The sequence below is a fragment of the Vulpes vulpes genome, chromosome 12 (genome assembly GCF_048418805.1).
Source record: "Vulpes vulpes isolate BD-2025 chromosome 12, VulVul3, whole genome shotgun sequence".
Lineage (NCBI taxonomy): Eukaryota > Metazoa > Chordata > Mammalia > Carnivora > Canidae > Vulpes > Vulpes vulpes.
This window is the reverse complement of record NC_132791.1, coordinates 178,980,747-178,999,243: the sequence shown is the minus strand read 5'-3', so window position 1 is coordinate 178,999,243 and position 18,497 is coordinate 178,980,747. Positions and strand designations below refer to the sequence as shown.

Here is an 18,497-nt window from a genome sequence, read left to right as displayed (position 1 = left end):
TCCTCAGATTTAATCTCTCTTTTTCAAACAGTGATGTATTAACAGCACTCTCCCCTTTTCTTCACTCTGTAGAACATTTCCCTTCTCTAAGCACATTTCTTCATACAGGGAAGATACATGTGTACTGTCCCCCCCCCCCCCCCCCCCCGAAAGAAATCCACAAAGACGGTGAAAAGAATCTAAGTCAGATTAATGACAGCTGGTATCTATAAGATATACTGGAAAGTAAAGGTCTGATCAAAGCTTTTAATACTGTGGGCCAGTTTGGTGTAAGCTTTACTCTTTCGGTTTTAGTGTTTTGTAAGTTGTAAATGCATTAAAGCAATTCAGATACATGGAATAAAAATCTGAAATAGGGTTTCTGTATGGAGCATAATCTAAAAAATATGGCCATGTGGAGAGGGGAGCCTGGGTGGCTCAGTCGGTTAAGCCTCTGACTCTTGATTCTGGCTCAGGTCATGATCTCAAGAGTCGTGCTATCAAGCCCTGCGCCCTGCACCTGGCTTTGTGCTCAGCTGGGAGTCTGTTTGTCCCTCTCCTTTCCTCTCATATGAACAAATAAATAAATAAAATCTTTTACAGAATAAAGGCACTGCTGTTATTAATTTGAAAAAAAAAAAAGGCCTTGTGGAGAATGTGGGTGAGAGAGTGCAGTAACTTCTTTTGGAGGGTTTGCCTAGTGTTAACTTACGTCCCTTGAGTGTTCTTAGCCATACTTACATCTGTGACTGGATGTTAGACAGTAATCACTGGCAAAGTTAATTGAAATCTAGTTTCTTGAATCTCATTGTTTAGCAAGAAACACTTCAAGTATAGATTTTGTGATAGAAAAGGAGGAAATTTTAATATTGAGAAATTGCTTTTAATTTAGGGTTTCTTTTTAGATTAGAGCTCACATAGCTTCAGGTTTAGGGGAGGAAGGACATCATACAGCAAGAGCCCCAGCTTTTTGGTTATATGTTCTTAACTGGGCTGTCAGTGGTTCAGAGCTCACATCCAGGTAGTATGAGCTCAATAGTAGAAAGTTAACTGAGCAGGGTAGAATCTAGGACCGGATTGAGGCCTGATGCCTTTCCCATGGCCATTGGTAAGTAGCCAGTGCGCCTTTACTTTGTTTGCTTTGGAAAGGACAAGGGCATTTTATCTAAAACTCTTCTAGCATTTAGAATTCAGTTAAATACAGTATTTATCAAATTCCTAGCCTTACATAAGGGGAATACAAGAGTAATAAGACTAACAAGGATCTGGCCTTTAGGAGCTTATATTTGGGAAAAATACACATTTCCAAGGAAAAAAAAAAGGTAATTCATGGCCTGAGATTAGTACTGCAGTATGAAGAAAATCTTTATCAAAGAGATTGGTGTGGTACCTGGGTGGCTCAGTAGGTTGGGTGTTTGCCTTTGGCTCAGGTCATGATCGCAGAGTCCTGGTATCAGCCCTACATTGGGCTCCCTGCTCTATGCGGAGCCTGCTTCTCCTCCTCCCTTTTCCTCTGCTGCTCCCCTGCTTGTGCTCTTCTGCTGTCTCTCTCTCAAATAAATAAAAACTTTCAAAAGAGTTGGACACAACCAACTGACCCACTCAGGTACCACACACATCTCTTTTTTTTTTTTTTTTTTTTTTACCACACACATCTCTTTAACTGATCAGGATTATTTATCAGGTAACCATTAATGAAATAAATACACTTATCCATAATCTCTGTATCTTAACAAGTCAAAATTTTAATAGTTCTGTATTCCTTTTCCATCCTTGCCCTAGTAAGTATTTTGGGACAAAAAAGGATGTCTTATTTTTATGAAGTGTACAAGCCATGTAAATATAAAACAGAGGGACACTTAGGGATTGAATAAAAGTATTGAAATGCTGAATGTGAATAAATATAAAAGGAGAAATGGACAGAACCACAATTGTAGTAGTAGGCTTTATTTTTTTTAATTAAAAAAATTTTTAAAAAAAAGATTTGCTTATTTGACAGAGGGAGAGAGCACGACAGGGCCCAGGAGGGGCAGAGGGAGAGGGAGAAGCAGACTCCCCACTGAGCAGGGAGCCCCGTGTGAGGCTCAATCCCAGGACCTGAGATTGTGACCTGAGCTGAAGGCAGATGCTTAACTGACTGGGCCACCAAGGAACCCTTATTTATTTATTTATTTGAAGATTTTATTTATTTAATTGAGAGGGATTGGGAGAGAGTGCAAGCGGGGGTGGGGCAGAGGGAGAGGGAGAAGCGGGTTCCCCATTGAGCAGGGAGCTGGACGTAGGGCTTGATCCCAGGACCTTAGGACCATGACCAGGGCTGAAGGCAGATGCTTAACTGACTGAGCCACTTAGGCATCCCTATAGTGGTAGACTTGAACATACCTTTCTCAGACGTGGATGGGTCAGGTAATTAATAAGAGCAAACAGTTTCTGAACTATGTAATTTTTAGAAATTGGTTGTTCCATAAGTACAGTTTTTGTTTTCATGTAATTGTCATTTTAATTTTTAAAAACAGCCTTATTGAGGTATGCACAGTATTTATAAAATGCCTATAATTGGATTGTAAATGCATTATGGATTGGATTATAAATTATATATAATATATACATAAATGCAGGAATGCACAAAATGTATGTAGTTTGATGTTAGGGTACAATTTTATATTCAGGGTTTTCTATCCTTTGCATTAAATGTTAAATGTTGAAGTTCTGGAACCATTTCTTGGTAATCAGGGTCTTATAAAAACTAATTATGGTACTCTTTGTTATTTAAAACTCTTAAGATTTTAGGGAGAGTCAAATGCTTTTTGCTAGTACACTAAATAAGCTCAAGTTACTATGCTCTGTGTGTGTGTGTATTTAAGATAAAGACTTTAATTTTGGATTTGTAAAAAAATTATAATTTAAGATTATGGAACTCAGAGGTAGAGATTATCAGTGATGTGTTTTCTTTTTGATTAATCATTTAAACATTTTTATAAAATAAAAATCTATGATTTAAAGGGCACAAACTTTTAAAAATTGTGGTAGGAATACAAGTCGATTTCTACTCTTGACAAATTTTTAGTTGCACGATACAGTACTGTTGTCTCTAGGGTCAGTGTTGTATATCAAATCTGTAGAATATATTAATCTTGCTGGTATGTTGTTTGGATACTTGTTTCTGCTATATATGGGTTTTGTTTGCTTTGTTACTTCTGTTTCTTATCGTTAGATGACATTTTGATGACTGTCAGTGTTCTTCCCTAAAACAGCCTGTCTCCTTGTCCCCACCCTCCGTTATTTCCCCTCCAGTTTTTTAATTTGTAAATTAGAGTCTGCAGGGCAGCCCAGGTGGCTCAGCGGTTTGGTGCCGCCTTCTGCTCAGGGCGTGATCCTGGAAACCTGGGATTGAGTCCCTCCCTGCATGGAGCCTGCTTCTCCCTCTGCCTCTTTCTCTCTGTGTGTCTCTCATGAGTAGATAATAAAATCTTAAAAAAAAAAAAAAAAATAGAGCCTGCAAATAGAGTAAAGTAGATGTTTTAGTATGTTGATGTGATGCTCTCTGTAATGCTTCATGAAGTTATAAAAATATGTTTTGGATTCTCAGCTATGTCCTGTTTAGCTGAGTCATCAGTATACATCATATTCATGCCCTTTTTTTTTTAAAGGATAGTTGTTACTAATAATAGATATTTAAGCTGTTGTATTTTTTTTTTTTAAGATTTTATTTATTTATTTGACAGAGCACAAGCAGGGGGGGTGGGAGAGGGAGAAGCAGGCTCCCTGAGGAGCAGGGAGCCTGATGCAGGTCTCTATTCCAGGACCCTGGGATCATGACCTGAGTTGAAGGTAGATGCTTAACCGACTAAGCCACACGAGTGTCCCTAAAAGGTTGTATTTTAAGGAATCTTATGGGTTTTGAGTATTTTGAAAGGCAAGTAAAAACTCTTAAAAAGTAAAGAAATCCTCAACATTGTAATAAGAGCAAGTAGGTTTTGTTTTCCAGATTATGTGGTCTATGGCATTCACTTACATATATATGTTTGAATTTAATTTTTAATATGAAACACTTCACACATAAAGTATATGGAGAAAATAATGATATATACTCAATTTACCCACAACCTAGTGTCAGAAATAAAGCATCACCAATATGGTTGAAGCCTCCTGTGTAGTACTCTGTTCTTCATCATATTCCCCTCTCCCCAGTGTGCCTCTGTGTTGATCTTTGTATTTCACATGGATGTTCTTATTCTCTTAGTGCATTTTTGTATCTCTAAAGAACGATTCTTTTACACATTTTAAACCTTGATGAAATACAAGTACTGTATTTTCCTGTAACTTACTTTTGCTCAAGATTAATTTATTCAAGGATAGCCAGCAATTATGGCCAATATTTGTTTAGTGGATTCTATGTGTGTAGCACTGTGCTATAAGAATTTTACATGTATTCTCATTTAATTCTGGTAGCAGTCCTTTGAGGTAGGTACTCCCCATTTTACAGATGAGGAAATTGAAGCTCTGGGATGTTAAAGTCATTTGCTCAGGACACACAGCTGATAAGTGGTAGAGCTGAGATTCAAACTCAGGTAATTTTACTCCAGGGTCGTCATTTTAAACAACGATTAGGGTCATTGGATAAGGGTAAGGCTCTACAATCCTTTAACTCAGTTTCTGAAATTAAACAAAAACAAAAACCCAGGCATTCTTCAGAATTCCTTTGGTGTTAAAAATCTGTCGTGACTAAACATGAGGCTGTAGTATTGATTTTTCTCATTTGGTGTGAATGTTCATATATGTTGTTGCAGAAAGAGTGTTTGATAATGGAACTGTTGCCTCAGACATTATGACCTATAATATGCACTGTATTACCTTTCTAAAATTTAGAAAATTCTGAGTTATGTTTTTAAGGATTTTGGATGAGAAATTGTGGACTAGCACTACACATCTCTTCCTATGTGGGATTTTGGAGTTGTTGGCCTGATCCAGAAGGCACTTAATTTTGCAAAAGAAAAAATTTCTAAATATATTGAATTAGTTTGGTCATGACACACACTTTTCAACCTTGTGGACACGTGTGCTTGTGAGAACTGTGCTAGCCTGATGAAAAAGTGTGTGCAGTGTCGGGCAGTAGTTGAACGAAGAGTGCTTTCATTATGAGTTGTGGAGGGAAAAGTTCAGAAGATGCCACTGATGACATCTCAAGTGGAAATATTCCAGTGTTACAAAAGGACAAGGATAATACCAATGTCAATGCTGATGTGCAAAAGTTGCAACAGCAGTTACAGGACATTAAAGAGCAGACCTTGTGCTCTTTAATGTTTTTTTGTTTTTTAATGCTGGCAAATATGACAGTACAAGAACTTGTGGGAGTTAAAAATGGAAAAGTGAATAGCAAATAAAACAGGAAATCACAGTTTTAAATGAAGTTTTTGCCTTCTTCAGTAAATAATAAGTGGGTTTCTGTCATGGTCAGTTTCCTTTTTAATTGGGCAATTCTGCTTGTGTGTTCATTTCTGCAGGTAACTAGGTGAATCATGTCTTTTTATTTTTAGTATTAGCTAGAGCTACCACCGCCTTTGCTCCCATCAGCTGCTCCCTTGAGTGACTGTCCAGATGTCCACTGTGGCATCCGTCCCCCTCCCCCACATTTACCCTAGAGAGTCACTCCATCTCTTATACTGGAAATGACAAAATGGTGCTCTTAGACATGTTTATTTGCCCCACACATTATTTTGGAAAACTGTTTGAAACCGGGAGATAAAAGTACTGACTTTTCCTTGGAAAATGGGATGAATGGAGAGCATTGGGCCCTCCACTTCTGCGTGGTGACAATTTCCTGTGATGGGGGGTGCTCAGCAGTGAGCCTTAGTTTACCTATAAATAAAATGTTCTGTCATTGGTCAGCAAAGGCAGTTTTTGCTACTTTTTTATAATGCCGGAATTGTAAAAATCTGTTTTCCTTCCTAGAATTTTGAGTTCTTAAGGGTAGGGATCATGACCTTGGCAGTTGCCAGCATTTATTGAAATGCTTGACATAGAGAAGGCTTAGCAAATATTTGTTGAATGAGTGGTTGGCAACTTTTTGGTGTGTTTCCCTTTTATTTAGGTCATCTATGGAATAGTGTGACGAATTGAACTGAATGAGGAGGAAAAAAAGAGATGCATGAAGCTCACTTCCATATTTTTTTACATTCTTCCTCTTCCCTTTGAAATGGATATAAATGATGCTTATGTTGGTATCATTTATGATACTGTCTTTTCTGTTGGCTGTAGTTAGTTGACCCTGCACTGTTAAACCCTGAACTTGTTAAACTTTTTCGTTTTCTTGATGAAAGGCTTTGTACTGCTTTCTGAATTCAAGATTCTCAAACCTTGGTGCCTTATTTATTTATTTACTTATTTAGCAGCACAAGCAGAGGGAATAGCAGAGAGAATGGGAGAAGCAGGCTTTGCTGATCAGGCAGCCCAGTTGTAGGCCTTGATCCCAGGACCCTGCGATCATGACTTGAACCAAAGGCAGATGCTTAACTGACTGAGCCACCCAGGTGCCCCTTAAGTCATATTTTAATTTTTATTTACTTTTATTTTTTAAAGATTTTATTTATTCATGAGAGACAGAGAGAGGCAGAGACACAGGCAGAGGGAGATGTGGGACTCCATCCCAGGACTCCAGGATAATGCCCTGAGTCAAAGGCAGATGCTCAACTGCTAAGCCACCCAGGCGTCCCTTAAGGCATATTTTTAAAAATTGGGTTTAACTGCTGTGTTTTGAGAGTTCCTTTTTATACTCTGGTTCCAATTCCTTTGTTGGATATGCAATTTGCAAATATCCCAGTCTGTAGCTTATCTTTCCATTTTCTTAATGTTTTTCATAGCGCAAAAGTTTGTAATTTTTATGAAGTCTAGTTGTATAATCTTTTCTTTTATGGGTATGACTTTGATATAATGACCAAAAACTCTGCACAACCCCAGGTCAGGAAGATTTTCTCCTGTTATCTTCTAACAATTTTATAGTTGTATGTTTTACATTTTGAGCTATGCTCCATTTTGAGTTAATACTTGTATAAGGTGTAAGATTTAGGTCGAGGGGGATCCCTGGGTGGCGCAGCGGTTTGGCGCCTGCCTTTGGCCCAGGGCGCGATCCTGGAGACCCGGGATCGAGTCCCATGTCGGGCTCCCGGTGCGTGGAGCCTGCTTCTCCCTCTGCCTGTGTCTCTGCCTCTCTCTCTCTCTCTGTGACTATCATAAATAAATAAAAAAAAAATTAAAAAAATATAAAGGTCAAAGAATTAACCCCCAAAAAATATTAAAAAAAAAAAAAAGATTTAGGTCGAGGTTCAGGGCTTTTTGCATATGTATGATATGTATGTCCAGTTGTGATGTACATTGTTTATAGTATCACCTAATTATCTTTTTAATGTTTGTGGTGATACCATTTTCATTACTGATACTAGTAATTAGTGTTATCTTTTATCATGTAACCAGAGGTTTATCAATTTAGTCTTCTCAAATAACTGACTTTTGCTTTCATTGACTTGACCTAATTTCTGTTTTTAATTTCATTGATTTCTATTTTTTTATTTCTTGCTTTTTTCTACTTCTCTTGGATTTTTCTTTTTCCAGTTTCTTAAATATAAGCTTAGATTGCATGAGATGTTTCTTCTCTATTGACACAAGCATTTAATGTTCATTTCCCATTAAGCACTACTTTAGTGTGTACCACAAATTTTAATGTGTTTATGTTTTTGTTCAGTTCTGTATACTTAACAAATGTTCCTTGATATCCTCTCTCACCAATGGATTATTTGGGAATGTATTAATTTTGAAGTCCATAGAGAGTTTTCCAGTGAGCTTTCTGTTACTGATTTCTAGTTTAATTCTGTTAATGGTCAGAGATTATACTTTATATGATTTCTATTTAATTTATTAACTTTTTTTTTTTTTTATGATCCAGAACGTGGTCTGTTTTGGTGAGTGTTCTGTATGCACCTGAGAAAAACGTATATTCTCCTGCTGTTAGTTGAGGTGTTCTATAAATATTGGTTAGAGTCAGTTGATGACGGCTTTCTGGTCTTTTAATATTCTTGCTGATACTCTAATTTTATCATTTACTTGGGCATGTTGAAGTCTACTTTTTTTTTTTTAAAGACTTTATTTATTCATGAGAGACACACAGAGAGAGGCAGAGACATAGGCAGAGGGAGAAGCAGGCTCCATGCAGGGAGACCAATGTGGGACTCCATCCCAGGACTCTAGGGTCACACTCTAGGCTGAAGGCAGATGCTTAACCTCTGAGCCACCCAGGCATCCCGAAGTCTTTTTTTTTTTTTTGAAGTCTCTATAATTGGAAGTTTATTCTTCTTTTGATATCTGTTAATTTTTGCTTTATATACCTTTTAGCTCTATTATGTACATTTGCAATTAGAATTGTATTTTTTTTTTTTTTTTTTTTTTTTTGGCAAATTCACTCTTTTTATCATGCAGTGGGAGAATAAAGAGATTAACTCCATACTCTTAGAATCACAGCTCCTCTGGTCAGAAAGAAGATCCCCTTCCTCAGTTTTTAGATGCCTGCCTGGCTGTTACTGCCATTACTTTTTCTGCCATAGCTGCCACCATTGCAGTGTTGTGTAGAGACAGGGGTGGAGGGAGGGGAAAAATAAAAGGCCAAAAGAGAGAATTTCTTCCATCTTCCTTTTCCTGGACCAGAGAGAGAGAGGGTTTTTCTTAGAGCTCCTCCTCTGTACTATATGAGCATTTCTGGGTTTTGAGCTGCCATTGTGTCAAAGTTGGGCAGTAGTGGAGGAAAAGTGATAACGTCTTGCCTTTTTTGATGGAACTTCAAATTCTGTTCTTTTTCTTGAATCTGTTTGCTGTCATTTACTTTTCAGAGTCCTTGGGTAGCTGTGACATGCATTTTATTCAGGATACTGTTATGGTTAGAGGAAGAGACAGAAGTCTCCATAGAGTGTGTTTACTCCATCCTCCCCTGGAACTAGAACTTTTTGTTTAGTTTTGAATTTAATGTATTTTGAAATATACCGGGTTCTTTGTCATGTAAATTAACTTTTCTGTTTATGCCTACTAATACATTTTCTTGTGATTAAAAAAGAATAAGTAGAACTTGTCATAGCCAAGGGAAAAAATTATTGCTTTCCTCTAGAGGTAGCCTGGTCCTAGAGAAAGAGTGCTGATTGGGGGAATCGCAAGATGTGAGTCAGGCCAGTGATTAATTCTTTGACCTTGTACAAGGTAGTTAGCAGCCTTGATCCTCAATTTTCTCCATAAAAAGCTAGTGGCATAATCTTTATTTCTGTGATTCTGTGGCAGAGCTGAGAAATTGCTCCTGGTAACTTGTTTTTCTCTCAGCTGGCTTAAACTCTTAAGTTTTTTTCCCCCTGTTGGACTAAGTGTTTCGGACTAGATTTAGGCTTTTTCTGTTGGTCTTTTTTGCCCTATAGAACATTGAGGTCTTCATAGAGAAAAGATATTTTCCAGCAGAGATTAATCTTGATTGATTTTAGTTGCCATAGTCATCTTTTGTTCCCCACACATCTTTTGTTCTCTCAGAGAGAGAGAGGGGAACAGACACAGGCAGAGGAGAAGCAGGATTCCATGCAGGGAGTCTGATGTGGGACTCAATCCAGGGTCCCCAGGATCACACCCTGGAGTATTTTTTTTTTTTTAATGTATTTTATTTATTCCTGAGAGAGAGACAGACAGACAGAGACACGGCACAGGCAGAGAAGCAGGCTCCATGCAGTGAGCCTGATCTGGGACTCGATCCCTGGTCTCCAGGATCAGGCCCTGGGCTGAAGGTGGTGCTAAACCGCTGAGTCACCAGGGCTGCCCAGCCTGGAGTATTTTGAAACAAATCCTAGCAATCATATAATTTTATCTGTAAAGATAATGTTCCTTTTTGAAGTATTGAGAGGAAGTCTAGCCTTGGTGATCAGGTACTTACTTGCTCTATCACTTACCACCTTTGTGATCTTAGGTTGCATAATTGCTCTGACTTGAGGTTTCTTGAAAGGCAAATGATCTCTGCCTTTCATAATGGTTTGGAACAAATGAAATAATGAAAATAGTGAATGTACAAATGTTCAAACACTAGGCCCACAATATTACTATTAAAAGTAACAAAATGTTATACAGGTAGCTTTATATAGTTTAGTACATGGGGTCTTAAGAGGTTCAATAGGGAGGAACATAACGAATACCTAGAGAACTTTTCTAATTCCTAATATACTATATCCCTGTCTTGAGGAGTGATGCCATAGTGAACTAATGGGACTGGGATATCATCCTGGTTTTGCAATTAGAATGACACTGAGAATTATTGGTTTAAGGATTCCACAGTTTGTATGTACTGATGATGAGAGTAATGATGTTTTTATCTAATTTTTATCATCTTTATTAACATTATTGAGGTATAATATACATGTAGTAAAATGCACTTGTTCATCAGTTCAATGAATTTTGAGAGGTTTACATATCCATCATAACATTTCTGTCATCCTAGAAGGTTTCTTTGCATCCCAGTTCACCCCAGCCCCATCCTCAGCTGCAGGCAATCATTGATCTCTTTAGCATGACTACAGATTAGCCTTGTCTTTCCTGGAGTTTCATATAAGTGAAATCATACAGTGTGGACTTTTTTGTTCCTTCTTCTTTTGCTCAGCGTAATTTTTTTGAAACTCTTCCCTGTTGTGTTGGTTCTATTCTCAAAAGTATTCATTTATGTGGGTATACCATTATTATTCATTTTATTTTGTTAATTTAATTTATTTAAAAGATTTTATTGGGGATCCCTGGGTGGCTCAGCAGTTTAGTGCCACCTTCAGCCCAGGGTGTGATCCTGGAGTCCTGGGATCGAGTCCCATGGCTAGCTCCCTGCAGGGGAGTGGCTGTGGAGTGGCTGTGGAGCGGGCTCCATCCTGGGGACTATAGGATCTCCACCTGAGCCAAAGGCAGACGCTCAACCACAGAGCCACCCAGGCATCCTCAGTCTTTAGATTTAAAGTTTTAGCCATCCTAATGGTGTAAAGTGGTATCTTATAGTTTTAATTTGCATTTTCTTGTTTACTAATGACGTTAAGTGTGTTTTCATGTGTTTATGGCCATTCTTACATCTTCTTTGAGAAGTGTCTCTTCGAATCTTTTACTCATTTTTAAATAGTATTGTCTTATTATTGAGTTGTAATATTCTGAATATGTGTCCTTTGTAAGATAGGAATTTTATTTTTTTCTCTTTCCATGGATTGCTTTATTTTCATCTTTTGAAAAGCAAAAGTTTTAAATTTTTGTAAAGTTAAATTTATTATTTCTTTCATATTTTGTGCTTGTTATATATGAAATCTCTGCTTAACAAAAGTTCTGAAAGATTTCCTCCTTCGTTTTCTAAAGGAAGATTTTTAGTTTTGGCTTTATTGTTTAGGGCTGTGACTCATTTTGAGTTAATTTTTGTATATTATATGGGGTTAAGGTCCAAGGTTAATTTCTTCTTCATAGATATTTAGTTGTGCCAGAACCATTTGTTCAAGGAATATCCTTTGTTCTATTGACTAATCTTGGCCTCTTTGTTGAAAATAATTTGAGCTTATTTGTGTGGGTCTATTCCTAAACAATTTTGCTCCATTCTCTGAGTCTACCCTTAAATTCAATTCCACATTGTCCTGATTACCGTAGCTTTATAGTATTTCTTGAAATTAAATAGTGCAGTTTCTCTTAACTTTGTTCTTTTTTTTTTCCCTTAATTGTTTTGGCTTCTATAGGTTCATTATTATTAACTTAAAAACAACTCATGAGACTATGACTATAACTTAAAAAATACTCTAAGATTGGTTTATTATTTTTTCCTTATCACAATTTTCAGAGTGCCCAGTCCTGAGATGATTACTGTTTCTTGGAAAAGTATTTAAGTCTGATAATTGGTCTTCTCTCCTAATTGCTCATTTTGTTGAATTGAACTTTGATTGTGATCATATTCAGTATTCATCTGATAATTTGTTGAGTTATATTGAGTTCACAGTTGAGCAGAAAATACCTGTCTTCCCTAAGGTTAGGCATAGACCTTTTCTTACTACTTTAAGGATTGACCTACCTAAGATTTGGGTTGAGTTTGTTCGTAAGATATTTTGATATTAATGATAGATTTTACACATTGATATATTCTGTGTCTTATCTTGTTTTACTTGATACTTAATACTTTTGTTTGTATTCTTTCCAGAAATTTCCTGAGTTGAGATTATATATGTAATAGTTTTGCTGAAGTTTTGTATCATTGCAAATCTTGAATTCTTAAAAATTAGAAGTTCTGTGAATAGTTTTGGTAGTAAAAAATATGAACATTTTTATTTAATGTCTTTCCATATCCAGAGGATGCCAGCCCCCATCAGATTGCGGGAGCTGATCCGGACCATCCGGACAGCCCGAACCCAAGCAGAAGAACGAGAAATGATCCAGAAAGAATGTGCTGCAATTCGATCATCTTTTAGAGAAGAAGACAATACATACCGGTGTCGGAATGTGGCAAAATTACTATATATGCACATGCTGGGCTACCCTGCTCACTTTGGACAGGTAGGCTGGGCTGAGACTACATCTAGCAAGGGTACTCTCTTGTTTGAATGACAGTAGCTCAGGGAGGGTCAATCTTTTCTTGTCAAGGAGGATAGGATACTTTTGATAGCCATATAGTCCCATCATTGTGGAATCAAGAGTAGAATTAAGAAAGTTGTAGACCTGGAAAGGCATCATATTGGTGTCAGTTGTGCTTTCCATTGGAAATCTCTTATTATGTGTATTAGAGTATGTTTTGATGGTGGCATCTAGCTTGCTTAGAGATTGATCAAGATTAACCAGTAGATTGTGATTGGTCTGTCACAGGGGCTGGATGATAATGAATATTTAAGAAATGTTTGCTGAATGTTTTCTTAATTATATTCTGTATGCACAATGATAATAAGGAGGAATACTGAGAACATGTTTTTAAGTAAAACAAATTAAGTGGTTGCCACATAATGGCGTTTATGGGTTTTGTCATAATTAGTTCATTACTTGACTGTTATAGCCACTGTGTAGGTCTGCCTCCTGATTTTTTTTCTACACACAAATGCATATTCTTATATATAGCCAGTCTAGGCTCTGAGAATAATACTCTTGGTGATAAGTGCTTTCTTCTTTCCATGTTTATAAATGATAAGGGAGAATGAGTTACAGAGAAAGAGTATAGCGGGTTGTTCTTAATTCTTATTAATGCTATTAAATTTTATCTCAATTTCAGAATTATATGCTAAAGAGTCTTTTTAAGGAAAAGACTGCAAAATTGAAAGAATGTGCAACATTAGGCAGGAGAAAAATACCACCCATGTTTCCATTATTCAAAGATAACTATTGTTAATGTTTTGATATATTTAATTTACCTGGAAAGATGGCCATGTGTATCTTTTATTCAGCTTAGTAAGTCCAGTGAAAGATGCCCCCATCTCTGAGTTAAAACAGTAATGGGATTGAATCTTATCAGACTGACTTGGGTTAGTTTTATGCTTATTTTGGGGCTGGGAATGAGATCACTTTCTCTGGAAATACATGATTGAGAGTGGGAGAGCATTAATTTCCCAAAGGAAAATTGAGGTGTTAATATCAAAGGAAAGGAGGACCCAGGTACTAGGCAGACAAAAACAACAGCTGTTTCCTCTGAATAAACACGTTATATGCTTTTACCACATCAAAAAGCAGTTCAGGTAGATATACATTTATTGCGTGTCATAGTATAAAGTAAATAGATGTTCATATATTTTTGTTGGTTGATTTTAAGTAGATACATTTAGGTTAGATTTACAGAAATCTGATATATTGGGCTGTAAAAGATAGTCAAGGGTTTGGGGAGACTCTTAATGCCTACATTCAGAGATAACCACTATTTAACATCATGGAGTTAAAGGAGTTCTAAAAAGACCAACTGTTGAATTTAAAATATACGATAGATTTAAGACAGGATATTTTATTTTGTGAAAGATCAGTCTATATTTCTAAAAGTCTTTTCTATACTATGTTTAAATAAAATGGGCTTTCCAGCTTTACTAGATGGTGTTTTCTGGGTGTTCTGGAATTTAACTATTTGATAAAATATTTAATTCTTAGGTGGAAAATGTTACTATTCAAGGAAACTGTACTAAAATTGTACAGTTTATTTTATTATTTTTTTTTTTGGTTAAAATTGTACAGTTTAAAATATTTTTCTGAGTGGGAATAGGAATCATAATTTTAAAGTCCCTTAATATGTTTCCTCTATTTGAATAAGTCAGGGTCCTATCCAGTCAGTATTTGGTACCCTGCCCATCAGAATTTCCTTTATAATGTACCCATAAAAAGATTCCAATCTGCATTCTCTCACAGTGCCATTTTCATTTAAGTATGTGTAACAACAGCTACTGTTTATTGCATTTTATTAGATTTGTTAGACTTTGCTGCTGTTTATGATAGCCAGTAACTGCGTAGCCACTGGTCTCTTGAAATGTGGCTAGTTCAACTGAGGTGAATATTAAAGGAAAATAAATTTTGGAAGATATTTGATGCAGTTACTGGAAAACTTATGTTTTAGACAACTTGGGTATGTGAATCTATCAATTGTAAATTTTATGAAGTCTAAATACAGACAGTTATGTAGTATACAAATTGAGATGTGCTGTAAGTGTAAAATATATACTGTATTTAGAAGCCTTAGTACAAAAAGATGTAAAATAATTTTTGTGTTGATTATATGTTGAAATTATATTTTAGAGCTATTGGGTTAAATAAAATACATTATTAAAACTAATTTCATCTGTTTCTTTAATTTTTACTGCAGTATCTAGTATGATGCTGTTCAATAGAAATAAAAATATGAGCCAGATGTATAATTTAAAAATTTCTAGTAGCCACTTTCGAAAAGTCTTTCAAATTTTATGATAAAACCCATGAAGTAGGTAATATTCTCAAAGTGCAGATGAGGAAACTGAGATTCAGAGATTAAGGGCCTTGTTTAAATTTACACAGCTAACAAATATTCGAGGATTAGAGCTCAACTTTGTGTAACTCTAAAACTTATTCATTCTTTGGGTATGTTTAAATCTGTAAATAAGTTTATTAACTATTTAATTACTTTAGCCCTGACTTGCTGTACAGAGGATTTGAGGTGACATACATTACCAACATCTATTTAAAAAAAAAGAAAAAAATAATAGTAGAAAATAAGAGTTGGGGAAAGAAAGAATTCAGAACCCAAAGTGACTGTACTTGCTGTTGGTGAGGCAGCTAAGGCAAGAAAAAGAATTCAGTTATGTGCTTGTTAAAACTAGAATTTAAGAGTGCAGCTACAGGAACCAGACTTCCTGGATGTGAATTCTGGCTTTGTTATTTTACTATCTATGATTTTGAGCAAGATCCTTAACCTTTCTTTTCTCGGTTTCCTCATCTGTAAAATAGGGACAGTCTTCATACCACTGTATAGGGTTATGAACATTAATAATTAGATTAGTAAATGTTAAACATTTATGTTTTATACATTAAAATCTCAAATATTACTGATTTTACTGGTTCCTCAAAGACAGCAAAATATTTTTTTGAAAAATCATTGAATTCTAATATAGATTTCCATTTATTTATATATTTACATATGTATGTGTGTAATCTCCCACCCAACATGGGGCTCCAACTCACAACCCCAAGATCAAGAGTTGCATGCTCTTCTGGCAGAACCAACCAGGCACCTCTGAAATAGATTTTCTTATGGGGGTCTTTTATCTAGGAGTCTCTTAATAATGTAAAAGACTGTATCCTCAACACTTTTACAGCAAAAGCCGTGATAAATTTCTTGTAGAATTTGTAACCTTTCATGTGTTCAGCTTAACTATGATCCAGAAGTAAAGTTGAGTATCTAAAGAAGTGGGTAGATTGCAGAAGTAAAAAATGGTAGCTTGGGGGCCAGATTCTTCCACAGATGTATTTTGCACTATATGTTCAATTGTTTTGAATTTGCTACTGATACAAAAATCAAGGAACTTTTCGTGGAAATCTGGATTTCTAGTTTCTCTTAGAAAATCAGATGATTTGACAACACTGGATCCACATTTTCCATGGCACTGGTAGGCTGGTGACCTTCTTTAGGCTGGGCTTGCATTGTCTATTTCTTCCCCATTCCAAACTGGCCTGCTATACCCAGGTACCCATCCACAGTACTCTTCCCTTCCATTTTTTTTTTTTAAGATTTTATTTATTCATTCATCAGAGACACAGAGGCAGAGACATAGGCGGAGGGAGTAGCAGCTTCATGAAGGGAGCCCAGTGTGGGACTCAATCCTGGGACCCCAGGATCACAATGCTTAACCACTGAGCCACCCAGGCATCCTGCTTCCCTTCCAATTATAATACAGGATAGCACTCCACTTCTTGTGTTCTTTAAAGTTTTTTTTTTTTAAATAAATTTTTATTTATTTATGATAGTCACAGAGAGAGAGAGAGGCAGAGACACAGGCAGAGGGAGAAGCAGGCTTCATGCACTGGGAGCCTGACGTGGGATTCAATCCCGGGTCTCCAGGATCGCGCCCTGGGCCAAAGGCAGGCGCCAAACCGCTGTGCCACCCAGGGATCCCTGCTCTTTAAAGTTTTACAGTGTTCTCTATAAGGTCTTAAAAACTTTTGGTGAAATTTATAGGTTCTGTGGAGCTCTTCTACTTACTGCAGATAGCACTCTTAAAACTTCAATAATTAGGTTTTATATACAGAAAATAAATAATTTTTGCAACATTATTGGATTTGGTTCCAAGAGTTCCTATAGACCCATTTCTTCCATATAGTCAGTACTGTTGTCTGTAAGCAGTGATAATTCCCTAACTTTCTATCTGTAATCTTTTTTTTTTTTTTAATATATTTATGATAGTCACACAGGGAGAGAGAGAGAGAGAGAGAGAGAGGCAGAGACACAGGCAGAGGGAGAAGCAGGCTCCATGCACCGGGAGCCCGACGTGGGATTCGATCTTGGGTCTCCAGGATCGCGCCCTGGGCCAAAGGCAAGCGCCAAACCGCTGCGCCACCCAGGGATCCCTGTAATCATTTTTTTTCTTGTTTCTTTACTGCACCATACCTGTAATTGAATGGTGATAATAGGCATCCTTGTCTTGAGCACCCTTAAGGCCAGATTGTGCCCAAAATAAGCCTGTCTTACTGTTCCAGAACAGAGGAAAAACTACAGAAGTCATGTTAAAAGGATTTAGTAGCCATCAGAAGGGGCTTTTTGTTGTGCCCCAAAATAAGAAAATTTGCGCATTAATAAGAATAATTGTAGTTGAAATACCAAGTAAGTTTATATCAGTGAGTTCATAATTTTTTTTATCTAAAGGTTTTATTCATTTTAGAGAGCATAAGTGAGCAGGGAGAGGGGCAGAAGGAGAGAGGGAGAGATAATTGCAAGCTGACTCCTCACTGAGCGTGGAGCCTGACATGGGGCTCCGTCTCATAACCCAGAGATCATGACCTGATCTAAAATGCTTAACTAACTGTGCTACTTAGGCGTTCCAGTGAGTTCATAAGTATTAAACTTTAAAAAACCCCATTGATAGGGCAGCCCGGGTGGCTCAGCAGTTTAGCGCCACCTTTGGCCCAGGGTGTGATCCTGGAGACCCCGGATCGAGTCCCCCGCCGGGCTTCCTGAATGGAGCCTGCTTCTCCCTCTGCTTGTGTCTCTGCCCCTCTCTCTCTGTCTCTCATGAATAAATAAATAAAATCTTTAAAAAAACAAACAACTCCATTGATCATCTTTGGAGAATCCTAGGGACTTATTTTGAAAACTGATAAATAAAAGGAAAGAAACATTTATCCTCCCTTTCCTACCAGTAGTTTCTTCTGAAGGAACTATTTGTAACCCAACAGTATGTACAGAGTAGTTGCTCCTTAGAGTACAGCTGATAAATGAAGAAAGAATAAAAGAATTAGAATATTACATACATTTTGTAATCCTTGATGGTCATCATCAATTCACAAGAGAGACAAACACCAGAAATAACTATATACTTCCTGATGAAAGTTCATACTACCACCTATGAAGTGTATTTGCTAAATCAAAATAAAAACCGAAAAACCTGAATCTAATCAACAATCTTGTCCATTTAACAACGGGCATTTATCAGAGTTCATTGCATCATTGTTTCTAATCTGAAAACTTTGGGAATAATTTATCCACAAAAAGAATAGGTAAGTTGTGGTATATACCAAAGTCACTGTATTAGCAGTGACTATAGCTGTATTAGAATTTCTTGTCTGAATGTGAGCAATACAGAAAGACGTTGAATGAAAAGTATCATATGGTATGATACTTATATAAAGCTTAAAACAATTGCCTCAGCATATGTAGTAAAGACATATGGCAATGATAAACTGCAATTTTGAGTTTTGGTTATTCCTGGGATGGAGAGAAGGGAAATGGGATTGAGGCAGAGTATGCAGAGTGCTTCAGTTGAATTTGTAATATTAAAAAATGTAAAAATAAGTAGGAC

At 36.7% G+C, this 18,497-nt stretch overlaps 1 protein-coding gene across 3 annotated transcripts in view; it reads left to right on the top strand.

Annotated features, from left to right (window-relative positions):
- AP1G1 (adaptor related protein complex 1 subunit gamma 1) overlaps nt 1-18,497 on the top strand; it is a 76,870-nt gene that overhangs the window by 10,361 nt on the left and 48,012 nt on the right. For 2 of the 3 annotated variants that reach the window (XM_026011631.2, XM_072731580.1), the window contains exon 2: nt 12,343-12,546. In XM_026011631.2, coding sequence (XP_025867416.1) covers nt 12,346-12,546 — 201 coding nt within the window. In that variant the 5' untranslated portion in view covers nt 12,343-12,345. Of the gene's footprint in view, nt 1-11,844; nt 11,878-12,342; nt 12,547-18,497 lie in introns of those variants that run through there. The other variant, XM_072731581.1, reaches the window with a different exon arrangement.